Source organism: Orussus abietinus, unplaced genomic scaffold (assembly GCF_000612105.2).
Source record: "Orussus abietinus isolate OABI.00-Male unplaced genomic scaffold, Oabi_2.0 scaffold31, whole genome shotgun sequence".
Classification (NCBI taxonomy): domain Eukaryota; kingdom Metazoa; phylum Arthropoda; class Insecta; order Hymenoptera; family Orussidae; genus Orussus; species Orussus abietinus.
In genome coordinates, this window is record NW_019394774.1 from 1,134,773 (window position 1) to 1,151,408 (window position 16,636).

The 16,636-nt window shown below is 43.3% G+C and overlaps 1 protein-coding gene across 4 annotated transcripts in view; it reads left to right on the forward strand.

Annotated features, from left to right (window-relative positions):
• Positions 1-362: 362 nt before the first annotated feature.
• LOC105698641 (matrix metalloproteinase-14) overlaps positions 363-16,636 on the forward strand; it is a 41,423-nt gene continuing 25,149 nt past the window's right edge. For all 4 annotated transcript variants that reach the window (XM_012423052.1, XM_012423055.1, XM_012423053.1 and 1 more), the window contains exon 1: positions 363-864. In XM_012423052.1, coding sequence (XP_012278475.1) covers positions 748-864 — 117 coding nt within the window. In that variant the 5' untranslated portion in view covers positions 363-747. The remainder of the gene's footprint in view (positions 865-16,636) is intronic.

Below are 16,636 nucleotides of genomic sequence, written 5' to 3' on the forward strand. Positions count from 1 at the left end.
GAAGTCCGAGAATTCCCACGTTTAACGATTAAGGTCGATAGTCGATTCGCAGGGCGCTCGCAGGTTCTACTAACGCGCCGGGGCGGATCCCGAGGCGAGGTCATAGATTCTAGGTCCGTGTGACCGTTTGGAATTTCGAGTTCTCGGTCCAGCGAAACCCCTAACGGAAGTCACATCTCCGTGGAATCACTCGAGGGAAGGAAAGCTCGAAAGAAGTGTCCGGCCTGGGCAGGGACGAGGTAAACGGAGGAAAATCGGCAACATCGTCGGCGCTTCTTCCCGGTTCGGCTCGGCTCGGCGGGGGTGGGGGCACTCGATAAAAGTCACCGGCAGACCGATCGTGAGTCAGAGTCGCAGAGGACCGCGTTCCGGGTCGGTCGATTCCCCGCAGTCGCGCGCGGCTCCCTTCCTGTCCGAGAGCGCCCCAGGAGGACCCTCGACCCTCGACCATCGATCGGGAGACTCGCCGGGTCGCGAAGATCGATGCGCGAGCTCGCTAGATTCTCCTTTGGAGCGGGACGCGAGTCATAGCGAGGAATCGACCCGATCCGCACGCTAGGGTCGCGAAGATCGAGGGAGGATCCGGAATTCCGGAATTCCGTGCGCGAGTGAGTCCAGTCCCGTGGTCGATGCCTTGAACGGCTCGAGGTCTCGGAAGGGAATCTCCGAGTGGAATCGATCGGCTTTCTCGGATCTCCCGTCTTCCGTTTCCACGCGTCCGACCCGGGGAAGAGGGTGGACGGGAAAATGACGAGGACGAGACGAGAGTTCCTCCGGGTGCTCTTCCTCTTCCCGGTGTGCTCGATGACGCTTTCCGGGAACTCGGAAGCCGCGCCTTCGGTCGTCAGCGACACGGGAGCCATGGTGAGTCGAACCGCTTTGAAGTTTGCGCTCCGCAAAACGCCGTTAAACGGTTTATGTCCAGATTCCAAACATTAGGTCAGCCTGGCGATATTTTTTTGCGCATTCACGATTTCGGCTCGAATCGCGTCCGAATGCAATTGCAAAGTTCCGTAATTATTGTACGTCGGCGTGTATGCGCGAGGAGAAATGATAACTGGTAGCACGGAATATTTGTCTGATATTTTCTACATACTTAACGAATATCGTATATTTTGTAAATATTTGCTATACGTTTACTTTGGAATATTATTTTTATAATACTTCTCTAATATTGGATCTACATGTTCTCGTAATATTTTTCTCACGGATATACAAAACGTTTCGTTTTCTTTTAATATACCTGTAAGTATATTTTTCCAATCTTATGCGTCGAATACGTTACAAGCCTTTTCAAAATATTTCAAATCAAAATCACGTTTTGCTCCCACAACGAAATGGCGGATCGAAAGTATTGCAAACATTTGTCGCGTTCTTTGATACCAATTGAAGGGTGCGATAACAATCGTAAAATTAAATCTACGAGACATCTTAAGGAATCTGTCGCTTGAGATATTTAAGATAGATTAGGAAAAAATATTCATAAATTATTCCGTGCTACGAGGGATTGTGCGCGATGACGTAGCCGTTTCGTCGGGCGAGTTCTTTTAGCGAGAATTGTTAATAATTTTTGAAAGGCTGGTTATTCCACGGTAAAGGGATCGCGACGCGAGACGCATATGTCAATTATGTGGCCTAATTCACGAGCATAGTGTCAATAATTTGGGATCGATAGTCTCTCGGCGTAGTCCAGATAGATAAAACGAAATCCCGTCTGCGTAGTGTGCATGGAAGTGGACGCACGTGCGAGATAATTGACACTCCCAAACATGTCCGACAGCTTGCGGTGGACAATAGGGCTCGATTTTCATGACTAACCGGTAAAGGTGAACCCGAGGGGCTATTCACTCGGAAATCAGTGAAAACGATTTCCTTTTTGAATTTCCTTCATTGAGAGCCGATTGCCTTTGATTTCTTATTATAAGCGACAAGTGACGTTCGACCTTAAAAAGTCGTGACAGTTTTCGATGATTTTCAGCGATTTCGAGCGTTAAAATCCACGATTTCCTGAATGAATGTCCCCTCGGAAAACCTTCCTACCGAGTTGATTTCAATTCTAGTATTTTTTTTTTAATGTATAAACTGCTATTTGAACGATCGAACGGACGATAGCATAAAATACGCATAAGATGTACAGGTATTGATACGAGTAAAAATCATTAAATCGATTTCTTGACGAGGGTGTCGTCCCCTCGGATAGTACTCGTAGAATCTTGAAATAACTTCATCAATGACGTTTCTCCCTCGTCCACGGTGATTCATTTTCAGTAGAGTCACATTCAAGTAGATCGGAAAGAAGGAATTGACCCGCAAAGAGGTAATGTCGACCCTGATTTTGGATTTCGTCCTTTCAACCGGTTTGGGGAGTTTCTTTTTCGATTCGATTCGCGTTACTTCCGTTGAAGCGATCACTCGGACGAAGTAGCGCAGATCTAGGACCGGTTTTCAATTAATGACGCGGCGGTTAATTCGTGACGTCACTTGCACGAGTTGGCAAAGTTCAGACTCTCTCCGACTCTGGGTGATGACTGGACCGATGACGGCTCTCGAGACGGACCGAAAAATGCACGTTCCTACCTCCACGTCCGCTTTAACGTCGAACCTCGACCGTGTCAATTTTCATTTCTCAGCTATAATTAATTATCGCTCCAAGTCAATTCAAGAACGAGTTCCCCGGTCAATACCGTTTAACCCTTAGCGTTTGGCACGTTTCCCAACGTTATGACGAGTGTCTCCGTAGTGGAGCCAACGGAGCGCTAAAGGTTAATATTTTATTCCAAATGAAACATTTCTTGTACTTTAGCTAAAACGCATCGCGCGTGTCAAGTGAAAATTTGTACGCACGTCCAGAACTGTCTACTCTCCGCGGTGGGGCGAGTGATAGCATTTTAGCGGAAAAATACCGAAAGGAAGCAATCGGAGCGTTTCGGAAAATGACAAATGACAAATCATCCGAGGGGCTTTTATGGCGGGACGGAAAGATTTAACGAGTAATCGAACTCCCGCGAATTCATAGTTCGTAACGGTAAACCATTTGCAAGGTGTCAAGGATCATTTTCAAGGCAAGACCGTTTGAGACCATTGAAAAAATTCAAGGTGATCGGCATTATTCCGGGACCCGATTAACGATCATTTCGTTCCCGCGCATGTGTCGATGCAAGATAAATACCCGAAGTAACAGAAACAAGATCTCGTTACTTTATTAAGCGCTAATGTATAAATAACCTAACGACTGCTCGTCGAGAAACTGAGAGATCTTTGTCGACCTCCATGTGGAGCATACGGCAAACCGGTACATTTCTTGAGCACCGACGCAGGGATCGCTCGTAAAGAGTGTCGAGCTAATTGCCTCCGCGGAGATAATATAAGGAACAATGAAAGCAGCTAAAAGAAACTTCGAAGCGTTTAAGTAGCGACGCTCCGTTACTACTCGTGTCTAACAGTAACCTCTTACGACTCGTGGAAATGGCGATAAGAGTGAATCGGGCAGGGTACGGACCTTTTCAAATGACGCTACGCTCCTATTCGTTGTAAGTGAAAATTACACTTGTTACTCGCGCGTGGAAATTTATAGAAATACCCCGAGAGAAAAAGAGCTGGTAAACCGAACGATTTGACACCTTTGAAGCCATTTATGTTAAAGGAACGCAATTTATCGTTTTATTTACCATAACTTGGAGACTGCAACTATTTCTTAATAGCTGATCATCCTCCTGGCTTTTCTACGAATTTTGTATCATTTTGGAATAGTTAGGTTACCTTTTAAATATTGCCAACCCTCGTTGTCAACATCAGTTACGTTAACGATAACAAAGTGACATTTTACTATATAAATTGTAAGAAGTTTTGATATTCTTCCTGAGAAAGTATAGTAATCGTAACATTTTACTCCTCCCAAAAGGTAAAAAAAAAAATGCAGTAACCGACCCTAGATTTCCTAGTTTAGAAAAAAAAAGAAAAGAAAAAGGTGATTTTATTATAAAAAGTATCCGAGTCCCTTTTCAACTGTGAAGACTAGTTAAAAAATAATGATTTTACCTAGATTTCTCTGTTAGCCTACGGACGAGGATGCAGCAATAGGAAAAAGGTCGAAGGGACATTGAAACGCGTTAGCGAATTTTCTTTAACGTTGACTCGAATGAAACACATTGTTCGGAGAGATAGGAAACTCGGGATACGCGGAGGTTGTTTCGTGGACAATGGCATTGTCGGGTGAAATTAATATAAATCGATTTCCCTTGGACGGGTGCCAAACCCTCGACGTCGAGGTTCGTACTAGGAAATGGTAAATTATGTATGTGTCTCCACGCGGAAACACTTTGAGATCGCAGCTACCACGATAATGACCTTCGTGATGGCGGATTCGCAGTCCGGACACGAAATAGTTGTCATTGGAATATTAATCGAGTACAGGTATTTTTACCTTCGCAGCTTCAACTGTTAAATTATTGCTCCTCTAAGTACATTTATCGACTGCCTCCTACGTTTTTATTGCCTATTCGCCTATTCGCTTGCAAATATCGTTGCTTTCAAGAAAGTTTATCAGGTAGCCACATATCGTAAAACCAAGTTGAGCGGATGCGCGATTGCAATCGCGTATCTATTTCTTCAAGTAATCGATACATTTCCATAGGACTATCAGAAAATGAAATTTCACGAGTTTCAAGACCTATCTTAGGGCCACCATATTCCCACACGTGGTAAAATCTCGACCGAATCGGTACACCCAACTCGGAGAATACTTTCACGAACCATTTGATTTCTCCGATATATATATATATATATAGGCTGACCCTTTCTAACACCTTAACGTAGAGAAAAACGTAATGTGTGGATAAACGTTTCATTTTTGCACCGATTTCCATTCATTTTACGTATACAAAATGTGAATTACACTACTTTAGGTTTCTCGGGAATTAGTCGCGCTCGGATCTATCGGTTTTAGATACTTTTCAGGTGTGTGATAACGTCACGCCTCATCGAGCGTTTATCTTTGAAATCCGCCCCGGTGACACCTTGTGAACCATTAAGCGCGCCTCGGCGGCCATTTTGGATAACCGGCAGACCTCGCGGACTTTAACTTTTGCCGTCCTGGTTGCACTCCTTTTATCTTTGATAGCATGTCAGCCTTATCTCGCGGCCGTTAGCTCTTATTTTTTTAAGACGCACCACTTAGCGTAACCTCCTTTATCCCGAGAGAGCCCAAACGATACATGCATGCAATTCCGATTCACGGGCCCTTCACGGGTCGGGATCTTCTGTAGCCGAGTTTGCCAAAAGAGAAAAATCTTTACTCATCTTCTCTTCGTAAAAAACCATATTCGCGCAGAAGTAGAGACACCGAGAAAAGAAGTTGCTCGACTCAAAGAAGTACGCATTGCGACAAGAAAATCCTGCGATCAAATACGTCCAAAGAGACGTCAAATTGAGTAAACCAAATTATTTGATTGAAATCAATCGAAGGAGAAGTGGTATCCGTGTGACTTTTGGTTTGAAATAGAGAAATTCACGAGCAATTGAAATTTTATCGCGAACGTATGTTACATTTTTATATTTGTTCAAAATGGAAGGCGGATTGCTCGACATGCTCGGCTGTTATCAGCAGAAAATTCGTTATGTTTAACGAGTACGTCTTCTCGGTGCGCCCGCGAACCCACGACTCGTATTGCAACGCCACGCTGGGCGTTAAAAGATCCACTTTGCCGCCTTGGGGGACAATGGATTATTGTACGATCCGTTTTAATTGGGCTAATATTTTCGAAGGAACTGGCGAGAACATCCGAAGCCATGAATGCATGCATCGCATCATCTAGCGACGAGGAAACAACATTTATGGCAACAAAGTCTTGTTCGGTTAAACGATTCTTTTTGTCCGGGTAAATAGGGTAATTTTTCGTCCAACCCTCCGAATGTTTCATTTACACACTTATGTTTAAATGGTAACTTCTTTTGTATAATTGATAACTTCTATTGTATCATTGAAAAATGAAATTCCATGGGTGCCGGGACCTTCCCTCTAGTCACTTGATGACAAACTTTGTCAAGTTTCAAATGATTTGGTACATCTAGTCCGGAAAAAAGTGAAAAAAGTGTCATAAACGATTCGAGAGGTTCTCCGATGCCACTTTCACATTCCTTTAAATCGACTGCATCATTTTTCCTATTCAACGACATGATCGTTTTTCTCAGTTATATATGTGTCAGGCAACGATATTTATGTCACCGCTCCAAATTTTTCTCGTCAATTGATCCTTTTTCTTGGTGTAGTAAATGTTTCGTCTAGGGCAGAGTATAAATACCGAAATGAGGGATCAGCCGAATGATCGTATGCCGCGATTTTATGCAACCACCGCGTGAGCGGACACGTGCATACCACCAGACTTGCGTAATCCGTCGCCGAGGATTCATTAGAAAAACGTGCGATTGCTATTCAAGGCCAATATGTACGGGTAGGTCATCGACGTAAGCTAGGTACGATAGATAGCCACGCGAACGGTCTTCCTCGATTGAAACGCGCCAGTTTTAGCGAAAAGTCCGAGGGGCTTTTCACTTGGAAGTCGGTCAAAACGAAAATCCTTTTCTCTGGTTTGTACCAGAGATCACGAGAACAATGACTCGAACCTTCTTATCGCTTTAAAGACGTTATCGATCACAATTCCTGCCTTAGTGATGCAAGTAGGTGTTCGAAAGCAATAACGACGATAACATGTATCAGCGCATTTTAGGGCGACTTGGTTGTTACGTTACGAAATGAAATTATTCCATTGTCCCGGAGAGAGTCTTCGGATAAAGTGACGAAGATGGCACGCAGTGCTTCGAAACGGTTTGCCAGAGATTTGTCATTTTTTCCGTATAGAACGCGCGCAAAGGTAACGTAGAAAATGAAAGTTACTCATTTTTCTTTCATCACCGAAGAGTATCTACTTGACAAACTCGTTGAGAAACTAATCGTACAGGATTGAAAGGCCGAAGGCGCAAGTACTTTGTACGCAGGAAGTGCAGATATAAATTAGTGCAGCGAACTCGCGTACCATTGTTTACGGGTTTTTGGGGAAAGTGAGTCGAAAATAAAAGAAAATGATCTGCAATTATTCAAGTAAGGTTTCAAACGGAGTTGACACCCATGTCCGTTCAATTTAGTATAATTTTCTCTATGGATTGAACCTTTGGTGCACTTTCTGAGCTGTCGCCGTGTAATGAATCACTAGATTCTGTCTTTACAATGTACGTATATGTTGGAAGTATTCATCCTGCATTACTTCCGCTGACATTGAATGGTATTTTTTTTACGGCATTCGATGATTCACGTTGTTACCTTTCTTTGTAAATCGGAGTCGTCGGCATGCTCCCAAATCCGTATCGAATGGCGGTATTTCTGCCTAAACATTCGGACATATTTTCACAGTTTTCCACTTTTAATAGTTTATAGTAATATTTAATCATAGAGTTATACTAACCGAATGATTTCATTCATTTTATTAATAGATCATCACGGGAGCAAAATGAGAAACGTTGCAAAGTATCTTATCGTACCGATGATTTAAAAAAAAAAACGTGACTGGAACGACGTCAATCGCATTAGATCCTTTAGAAGATTTTGCTACTTACTAAATACAGTAATCATTCCACGATCATTTTGCACTCTTACAGTGTTATTATATATATATATAAAAAACACGCTATACCGTGCATTGACTCTATCTATATCACATTGCTATCATAAGATGTTCTTCGATAGTTTGAACACTCTAAAGACTTTAGGACCCTGCGCCGTCATTGAAATTGCACTCGTAGCATGAATTAATGACAAAAGATCGACTTTTACCCCAGGACTTAAATTCGATCGTCACACTTGAGTATAAGGGTTTTATTTATTTATATTATACATTTTATTTATTAGTTAATAATCTCTGTGGAGTGACAGCGAAATTTAAACTCGGGACACGCCGAAGTGGGTACTTGGTCAATAATTGACGCATTGACGATTGAGTTAAGGCCCGTCTTCGCGTTGTTAAATTTGAAACGATTCGGTACACCCAGTTCGAAGAAACGTGTCACGAACGATTGACCCCTTAGATGTCACTTTCACATTCTCTAAGGCAGCGGACAGATGTACAGGGAAGATCGGGAATAATTGTTACAAGGGGTAGGAAGTTACTGCAGTTTGCACGCTAGTCCGTCAAGCCATCATTTAAGTTGCACGAAACGCGAACTGCGTGAAAACACAAGGTGGTGATGGAACGAAACACCAAGAAGGACATCTGGAATGAAAAACGAGGTATACAAAGCGAAGTGATGCGCGCGTATGCGCCGCATACGGGGTTTATGTATGCCTCTTTATGTATTCCGCAAAGGTTGAGTCAAATGTGGAGGCGCGGTAACCCGAGGTTTGTTGACCCTTTCGATATAGGAGGGCCGCACACGCAAAAACTGCGCGTTTTAGTTTGGCAAACCTTTTTCTTTTTTTTTCTTCAAAACACCGTATTCAAGTGATGTGAAACACGTCGAGAAATTTCATCGACATCGATCAAAAAATTCTTCTACATACCCACGTTCCCGACGTCCGTACTTATAGTGACGGCTGTGTCAAATTACATCGAGTATTGTACTAAATGGCGCACTCCACGTCTCATTCCGTACAATATTCATAAAAATATCGAAGTAAAACTCCAGAAGTCTCCTGAATTAATGGTTTTTGAGGCCCTAATTGACTGCAGAGGGTCACCCTACGCCATCTGTGAATTCAGTGCCAATTAAATTTTTGTCTCCGAGACCTCGTCTTACCATCCTTTTAGCATAGAAGCGCACATGACATCATTTCTGGCTTTATCTTGTTCGATTGCGAGTTTCTCGATTACTGGAATGTTCCAAATTGTTGTACAATTGTCCCGACACTTTCGTTTCTCATATCAGAGTCTTCGATAATTGTATATCCATTGAAATATGAGCGTTCTACGCCATTTTGGCTCTGGTCTAGTCTAAGTCAAACAAGTTGTTTTGGAAAATCCAAATTTTAAAAGTGGTGCGCACGTCACGTCATGTGTCAAAGTTTCAGCCAGTTCGATCCAATGCCCTTAAAAAAAAAGTGTCTCATTCGAATCGACTGATTTGAGGCGATACAGGTATGTCACAATTGTGACGTAAACATTTCAAGTGGTTTTGTCCGGAAAGATTACATTCATATACGCGAAACGATGAAATGGGCACTTGAAATCCTCATTTTCCAAGGGCTGTTTCATCCCCTTAAAGTGTTTTTCCGTCGATAAAAAAAATACGTACCTCTTACTTTTCACTCTATCCTAACACATTTTCAGGCGAATCAATTCAGCGGGCGACTCCTGAGATACCTTCCTTGTTAGATTATTATCATCAACGTAATAAAATTCGTCGTAGAACTTAAAACTTGGATTATTATAATACGCTTTCAAATGCTTTTCCGAAGAACTCGAGAATTGATTTACGTTAAGCTAGATTGCGTATAATCATTACTTATTAAGAGAAGTGAAAGAAAAGAGGATCATTCTCTCAACTGTCGTGTAAATTATCGAGGGTACTGATAGCCGAAAATTGAAATATACGTATATATTATATGACGTTTGCACGTAAACGATGTCATTTGAAGGAAACGGGAATAGTTTTCGGACCGGTCTACGGGAGTAAATTAGAGGAATTAATATTCCGATTATACGGTAATCCTCGCATCGGGGTAAAGTCGTTGTAAAGAGAGGGTCAAGTATCCGTCGGAAGTGGGATTCAAGTTGTATAGAGATGCAAATGAAATAAAGGCGTGTCCTCGTAAAGCCGTCGGGCGTAGAGCATCGACATTATCGGTGACCTTGGTTTCGCCCATTGTCGCGATTTAGTCTGCCAGCGAGTCTTGCTAATAAAAAAAATTGCGTTTTCCGTTTTCGGGCGTTAATAACAATTTGTGGAAAGTCATCGTTTATTGTGGGCGTATTATAACATTACGCAATAATTTAATGAAATCTTTGCGTGGGCGGGCGTATGACGATAGAATTCTAGTTACGGCGGGGGAGCTGGTTTGGATATATCAGATTAGGTCAGGGTTTGGGTTCGTCGATTGTTTATATCGGCATATATACCTACTTATTTTGACCGGTACGTTGTTAACTTTTACATTAATATAAACATCTAAGTTCGATTTTATTTATCTATCCACGTCTGATTTGAATTTGCAGCAAATAACTTTCATTATGCGACGCCTGATAAGAGAATTAGACAAAATCCTTTTTGCTGAAAACGGTTTAAAGTACCTTACGTAAAAAGGTCTTGGGGGTTTCGACCGAGATCCGAAAGAAATGGTGAAAATGAAAGAAAATTCGCTACTTAACCTTAACCTTAACCTTAAACGTGGGATGTTCCCGGATCGGTTCGGTCGTGGATAGGTCTCGAGTCGCAGCCAAGATTCCGGACGAAGGGGACATCCTGGTGAGAAGTGCCGCTTGCATTTTAATCGCTAATGGGGGCAAAAAACTCGCTCTCCCAGCTGTTTGGGGGCTTGGGACGCATTAACATTCTATTAGCAACGCAATTCATATCCCACCGGGCATTGCGTTTCTTCTTACGAGGGAGATTCGTCATTAAGACTTCTGGCAGCCAACAATAGTTGTACCGTTTTCAAATCTAAGCAATTGCGAACGCGTGAGCGGTTCACTTCGGCGTTGTTTATTTATCAATCGAGTCGACGTCCACAACGGCCGTTATTGCTAATGCACGACGATCGTTCCGTAGCGAGCGGTCGGAGTCGCCCATTATAACAAACTAGGTAGAAATACATCGGTTCTCGATTCCTAATTCATCCAGAGAGTAGCGGCCCCTCGTCCGTGTGCCTTCCCTGGTACGGCCTCGCACCGGCCTCGCGGACGCAGGGGAGGAATTTCCACGTTCGATTCCCGCAAGGACAACGGGTAGGGTGCAGGGTTCTTCCCAAGTGGGTATTCACTCGGGAAATGACGGATTGTAATTGTAATCTCGACATCATGTGGAAGGGGTGGAAATGGGGTGGAAATGAGCTGAAAATCACGAAAAACCGTCACGGCTTTTTAAGATCAAATACCTGTATGAAATGAAAGGAAATCGCTTTCACTGATTTCCGAGCGAACGGTCCGTCGGTTCTCCTGCAGCGACTAACACCTTCCCACGGTTCGTTCAAGCCCCCGGCCTCCGGGGATGTCGGTGATATCCACCCCGCAGACGAGATTCCTTAGAATTGGATACGAAAAGCCGAGGTCCTCCTCGACGTTGAGCACGAGGTCGAGGAGGCGCGTCCGTCCCCCCCGCGGGGAGATGTTTCACGCTATCGTCGAGAGGGAGGTATCACGGCTCCCTCTCGGACGAGCGAAATGAAAACGCGTCTGCGGATTTCTAGTACGGCAAGGTACCGATCAAGGATCAAGCGCCTTTTCGTTTTTAGTATCAGGGTCAATGTAGTTTGGGAAAGAAGACTACGAATACCAAATGAAGTCGTTATGCGTGGACGATGGAGATTACGGCGCGGCACTCGCGTATTCGCCAAGATTTCGCCCCTTTGAAAGCAGTTCTGATTTTTCCAGGGGGATAAAAGGCGTAAAGGAGAAGTAAAGCGAAGTCCACGGAGGACCTCTCGCACGGAACTGTCCATGGAGTGGAGTTAATTGCTAAGACCGGTTAAATCGTATCCCATATGCTCTATCTTATATAATTGCTATAAATAATTGCGATAACGGAGAAGAAGCCTAGATCTTCGACGCGTTCCTCATAAGCCATTCACGGGTGTTCGATGCATCGAATTTTTGTCGAATCAATTCTTCGTAGGATACGTGCACATCCCTGGGGTACGGTTCTTCCGTAACGGAACGCAATTAAAAATATAGACGCCTTTAATGTCAGCAGAGATCGAATGGAAAGGAATTCGCGATACGCATTTGTTTGCATCGATAAGGTTCCTCCTCTCGCGACACGACGAGCGAAAAGATCGCTGCGCTCGATTGTAAAAAAATGTTCTGCGTGCAAAGTCGAGCAATGTGCGCGCGAATATCATTCTCGTACACGGGTTACATTGTTCGTTCGCACAAAGCCCGAGTTGGTATCTTTTGCATTCAAAGAGTGTCTGGAAGGAGAAGCGGGAACGGCAGAATACTGATGCGTTTTCGCGTCGACAAAGACCTCTTCAAGGTCGGGGTCGCTCCTCGACGTTTTTACTCCCGTCCTCTCGAAACTCAATTACTCCCCCAAGACGTTCCGAATATCATTTGCCGGGCGAGGACCTCCCCAAGGTCGACTTTCGTTTCGCGATTGCAAGTCCCGTTGGAGCTATACCGGGCTTTCCGAAATTCGTGCCGATTTCCGATAGGTGGCACAGGACATGAAAATCGGTACGAACTCTCCGGACGACCCAGAAGTCCGTGGAAAGTCGCGTGTTTCCATTCTTCTGGGAACTGCGTCTTGCGCGGTCCTCGTCGACTTACGTTTACATACCTGGCTGGATGGAGAAGAATTTTCCAGATGGCCCCCTGATGCCCGAAAAGCAAAAGGCTACGTTCCTAAAGTACGCGCCGTCTGCCCGTTAAATTCATTTTATGCAGTTAGTTAACGGGATGCGAAAGTATTCTCCGAATTGGGTGTACCAATTTCTTTCAAATTTTATCACATGGCTACAGAAGACCCTAAGGTAGGTCCTGAACCTCGCGAAATTTTATTTCTTCTATAGGAAATGTTAAAAGTAGCTATAACAAATTATCTTAAAATTAAAACTTCAAGGGCGTCAGAACCTTCCTTATATCCTTTATATTAACATTGTATGGTTTAAAACGATTCGGTACCGCCAGTTCGGAGATGTGTCATAAAGGAGATCTCTTTGTCAGCACTTTCGCATCCCCTTAAACAATAAAAGTAGTAAATATATTAATTTCGATCGAATTTAACCGAGTAAACCGCCAGATGGATTTAAAAACGACGATCCGGTCTTTTCAGGATGCCGTGTGTTATTTGACGACCGGGTTCTTTTGCTTTTCCAAGAAGATCGAATGGTTCCTATCTCTCCGTTGGGTTCTGTCTGCAGTAATTAGTCCAATCGTGGCAGAGAAGTCGTACCGTACAGAGATGAAAGTCTCCGGTTTCTCGAAACTGTCCTATTACGGTTCAGTTAGAGGAGACACCTTCTGTAAGGTTGATCCTCAGAGAAAATATTGCCGTATTTGCACAAAACGTTAACAATTGTGGCAAGTGTTTGGCAATTCATTTTGAATGAGAATGATCTTCGTTTCGATTAAAAATACATTCACATCCGGATACAATTCTTGTATCCTTACTCATTTTTTTTAACCATGTTTGTCAAAATTTGGGTCTTTTGTTCACACGCTTGAATAGGTTTTGTTGTATTTACAGATCATAAAGAATGTTCGAGTAATAAAGTTTTTGTCACCTTGGGACATAGTTTGAAAAGTATTATCGTGCGATAGTTACTCCCTTTGTTTAAATTACTCATCTAACGCATGCAACTCTTTGTCTGCAAATATACGGATTGTCAATGGGATATATGCACTTCCGTGTTGCGCATCCGCAACTCCCACGCGACTTTCTGCGATAGCGAGATGTCATACCTACTCCTTGTATTCTTTCTTTACCTGCAGACGCCCAAGCGTCGTTCCAAATGGAGTGTGGTAAATTCATCTAAGACACTTCAAAATACGTCTATCTTCCTTATCTATAGATCGCGATAAAGCGACGCCAGGGAAAATCACTACGATCTTTCCTGGAATCACTTAATCGATGCACGCGTTTAGTATTAACAGGAAGTAAGGATGCTATTCACTTAGTAATGTTATTATCTGTATCAACCGTCTTATCAAGGGTGAAAAGAATATGAAAAATGGTTCGTTCGTCACTCGTTTAATTAACATTTGCGGAGACTCGAGACGAGCTGACCTGCTCTTTTGTACCATTGACGACTGTATAGTTGTGAAAAATGGTTTGTCCATGATATTTAGAAGAAAATTCGCGTGAATTGAGTCGCCGAAAGAAGCACAAGTCTATTTGGTGCCGAGCATCTAAAAGCAATAAATGATCATTTTTCAAATTTGACGAGTAAAACGAGTGACACGGCTCTTGTGTTATTCGAAGCGTCTAGAAGAAAGAAAGGAGAGCAAGTTGAGCGTTAAGTATTCTTGAAAGAAAAACATGGCGTGTCACCTTTGCGGATCCGTTGCCGTCCGTCATACACTTCGTCTCGGAATATATTCTTTTTCTCATCGCGACACGCGTCAAAACATCCTGCCGTCTTTGTCCCTATAGAACGCTACTTGGTACGAATAACGCGTGAATTAGTAATTGGGTGACAAAGCGTTGCATTTAGGTACACCAGGAAAAACATCCATTGTTTTTTCACGCGGCAGAGAAGACTTTATCGCATCTCGGCACGGAATTATCGTCCCGTGGCAATTTTACCGAAGAAAATACCAATCTTACATTAAGGGAGGACGATACCCTTGGAATAAAAAAATCAATTTTCAAATTTTGCTATATAGGTTAACAATAGTTACAAGCCATCCGAGGATTTTAACCATCATTTATTCAGAAATTCCGAAAATTGACGAAATAACAAGATTCTTAAAAAAAAGTCATCTTAGAATCGACTGGTTTGAGGGAGATTTCAGATTACCTTAATTGGAACGAAGCACGACGCATCGCTTTGCGATACAAAAATCTGCAGGGTTCGTTGACTCATCTTCTTCTATGAGTCATTGCACGTTCAAGTTGAGACCACGCGAGTTTTTAGACGACATTTGTCACACAATTTGTACTTGGTTCTAGTCCGAGATATATTATTAAGGTGATATGAAAGGGTCAGGAAACGTCGAAATATTTATAAAACTTTTCTCCAAACTGGATGCATCGAATCGATGGAACTTCGGTATGTGATTATGGAGGGGGCTCTAAGGAAAAATGCGGTGTTCGTGAAATGTCCTTTTCGATTAAAAATTTGTTGATTCAGACAAAACTAGAACCAAGAAGATATATTTTTTCTCCTTTAGGACCTCCATAATCCGAATGCCGAAGTTTCAAATCATTCGGTGCAGCTAAGTTGGAGAAAAGTTTGATAAATATTTTGACGTTTTATATGTATAGAATAACCCTTTCATATCACAACGGGTCTATTATCTCGCAACTATACAACACGTGTGAATACTCTTACGTGCGGTTCCAGCTAGGCGAAGAGTGGACAAGCGGACGAAACGAGTGGATTTGGGAAGAACCGAGTTCGTAGAAGGCGTCGATGATTCAGTGTTTCAGTAATCTCGTCGGTCTCGAACCGGAAGGGAAGCTCTACCCCCCGCGATGACTAGCTTCCATTCATGCGTGATCAAGATCACGTGGGACAGTCCTCTCGGTCTACCGAACGCGTCAAACTCGTTCGTGGAAACCCATCTTCTGGAAAAGTCTCCGAAGATGATCAATCGCCGATGAGTAGGAAATTTGTCCCAGCTCATCGAAGGAAAAGTATTACCGATTCATTGCCAACGTACACGCGATAACGTTATCCGCCGACTCGGTGTATCGTAAGAGACAGGTCTTCGGTGTATCGATTCGCGGAACAACGAAACGGAAACCGATATAAAAGTCGGCACGAATCGAATAAACATCGTGCGCCGATGGTTGGGTAACACAGGACTGGGTTACAAGTGACTACGTCTTTCGGGCAACTTGACAATAACTACGCAATTTTTCTCTCCCTCTCTCTTGAAAAGTTCGCCAAGGATCGTCCAGCCGTGTAGAGTAATGCCCACTCGGTTTGTCCCGGCCTAAGGAAAGCGTCGTTTCGGTTCGTGCATGGGTGAAAGAAAAAATCTTGATGCGATCGAGTTGTTAGCAGCGGCGCCAATGTTGCCAATTTCAGTTCCGTTTATTCTAGTACCGTCGGATTAAAATATTATTCTTCCGGAAATGCGATCGTTCTCAGCTTCGTCGCAATGAAAGCGATAATAGGAGTCAACGTAAATTATTCACATTGTAGGGGACAGAGCTAAGGGGAAGAGAAACATTAAACGTCCGGCTTCGGTGGTGGCTGCGACCGAACCGAACTCGTTCGTTTGTTGGGTTGGGCGTTAGCGGGCCTAGAAAAAAGTTCGAATGTCTTCGGTGGTCGGGGGCGATCGCGACATCCAAGGAGGCGCTCCCCCAATCGGTCCCATTCCGCATCGCTTACAATATAAATGTTTCAATGGTATTCCCGTTGACTCGAAAGCAGTAGTCGGTGATAAAACCTATCGCGATTATGGCTGGAAAAGTATGCAAGCGTACTTAACTAAGTTTCCAATGTTATTTTCTCAAAGGCGTCACTCTAAATAGGAACATGCTACGGAAGTGTCCCTTTAATGTGCATTTAAACGAAAAATGACCACTTGCCAGGTCGACCGCCCTTCTCGTTGAAACGAAACCCTATATGAAATATCTCTGTCGCGGGCGTGCGTGCGGTTTTTCACCCTTCCTCATGGATATTCGGTACGTGCCAACCATTCACCGGAATACCAACGAATGGTGTCGCAAAATTTTGCAGGCGATTATCGATCAATCGCTTCTTCATCTTGAGGTTGCTTAGGTCCATGTCATTAGAATGGATTTACATATACGTTTTACA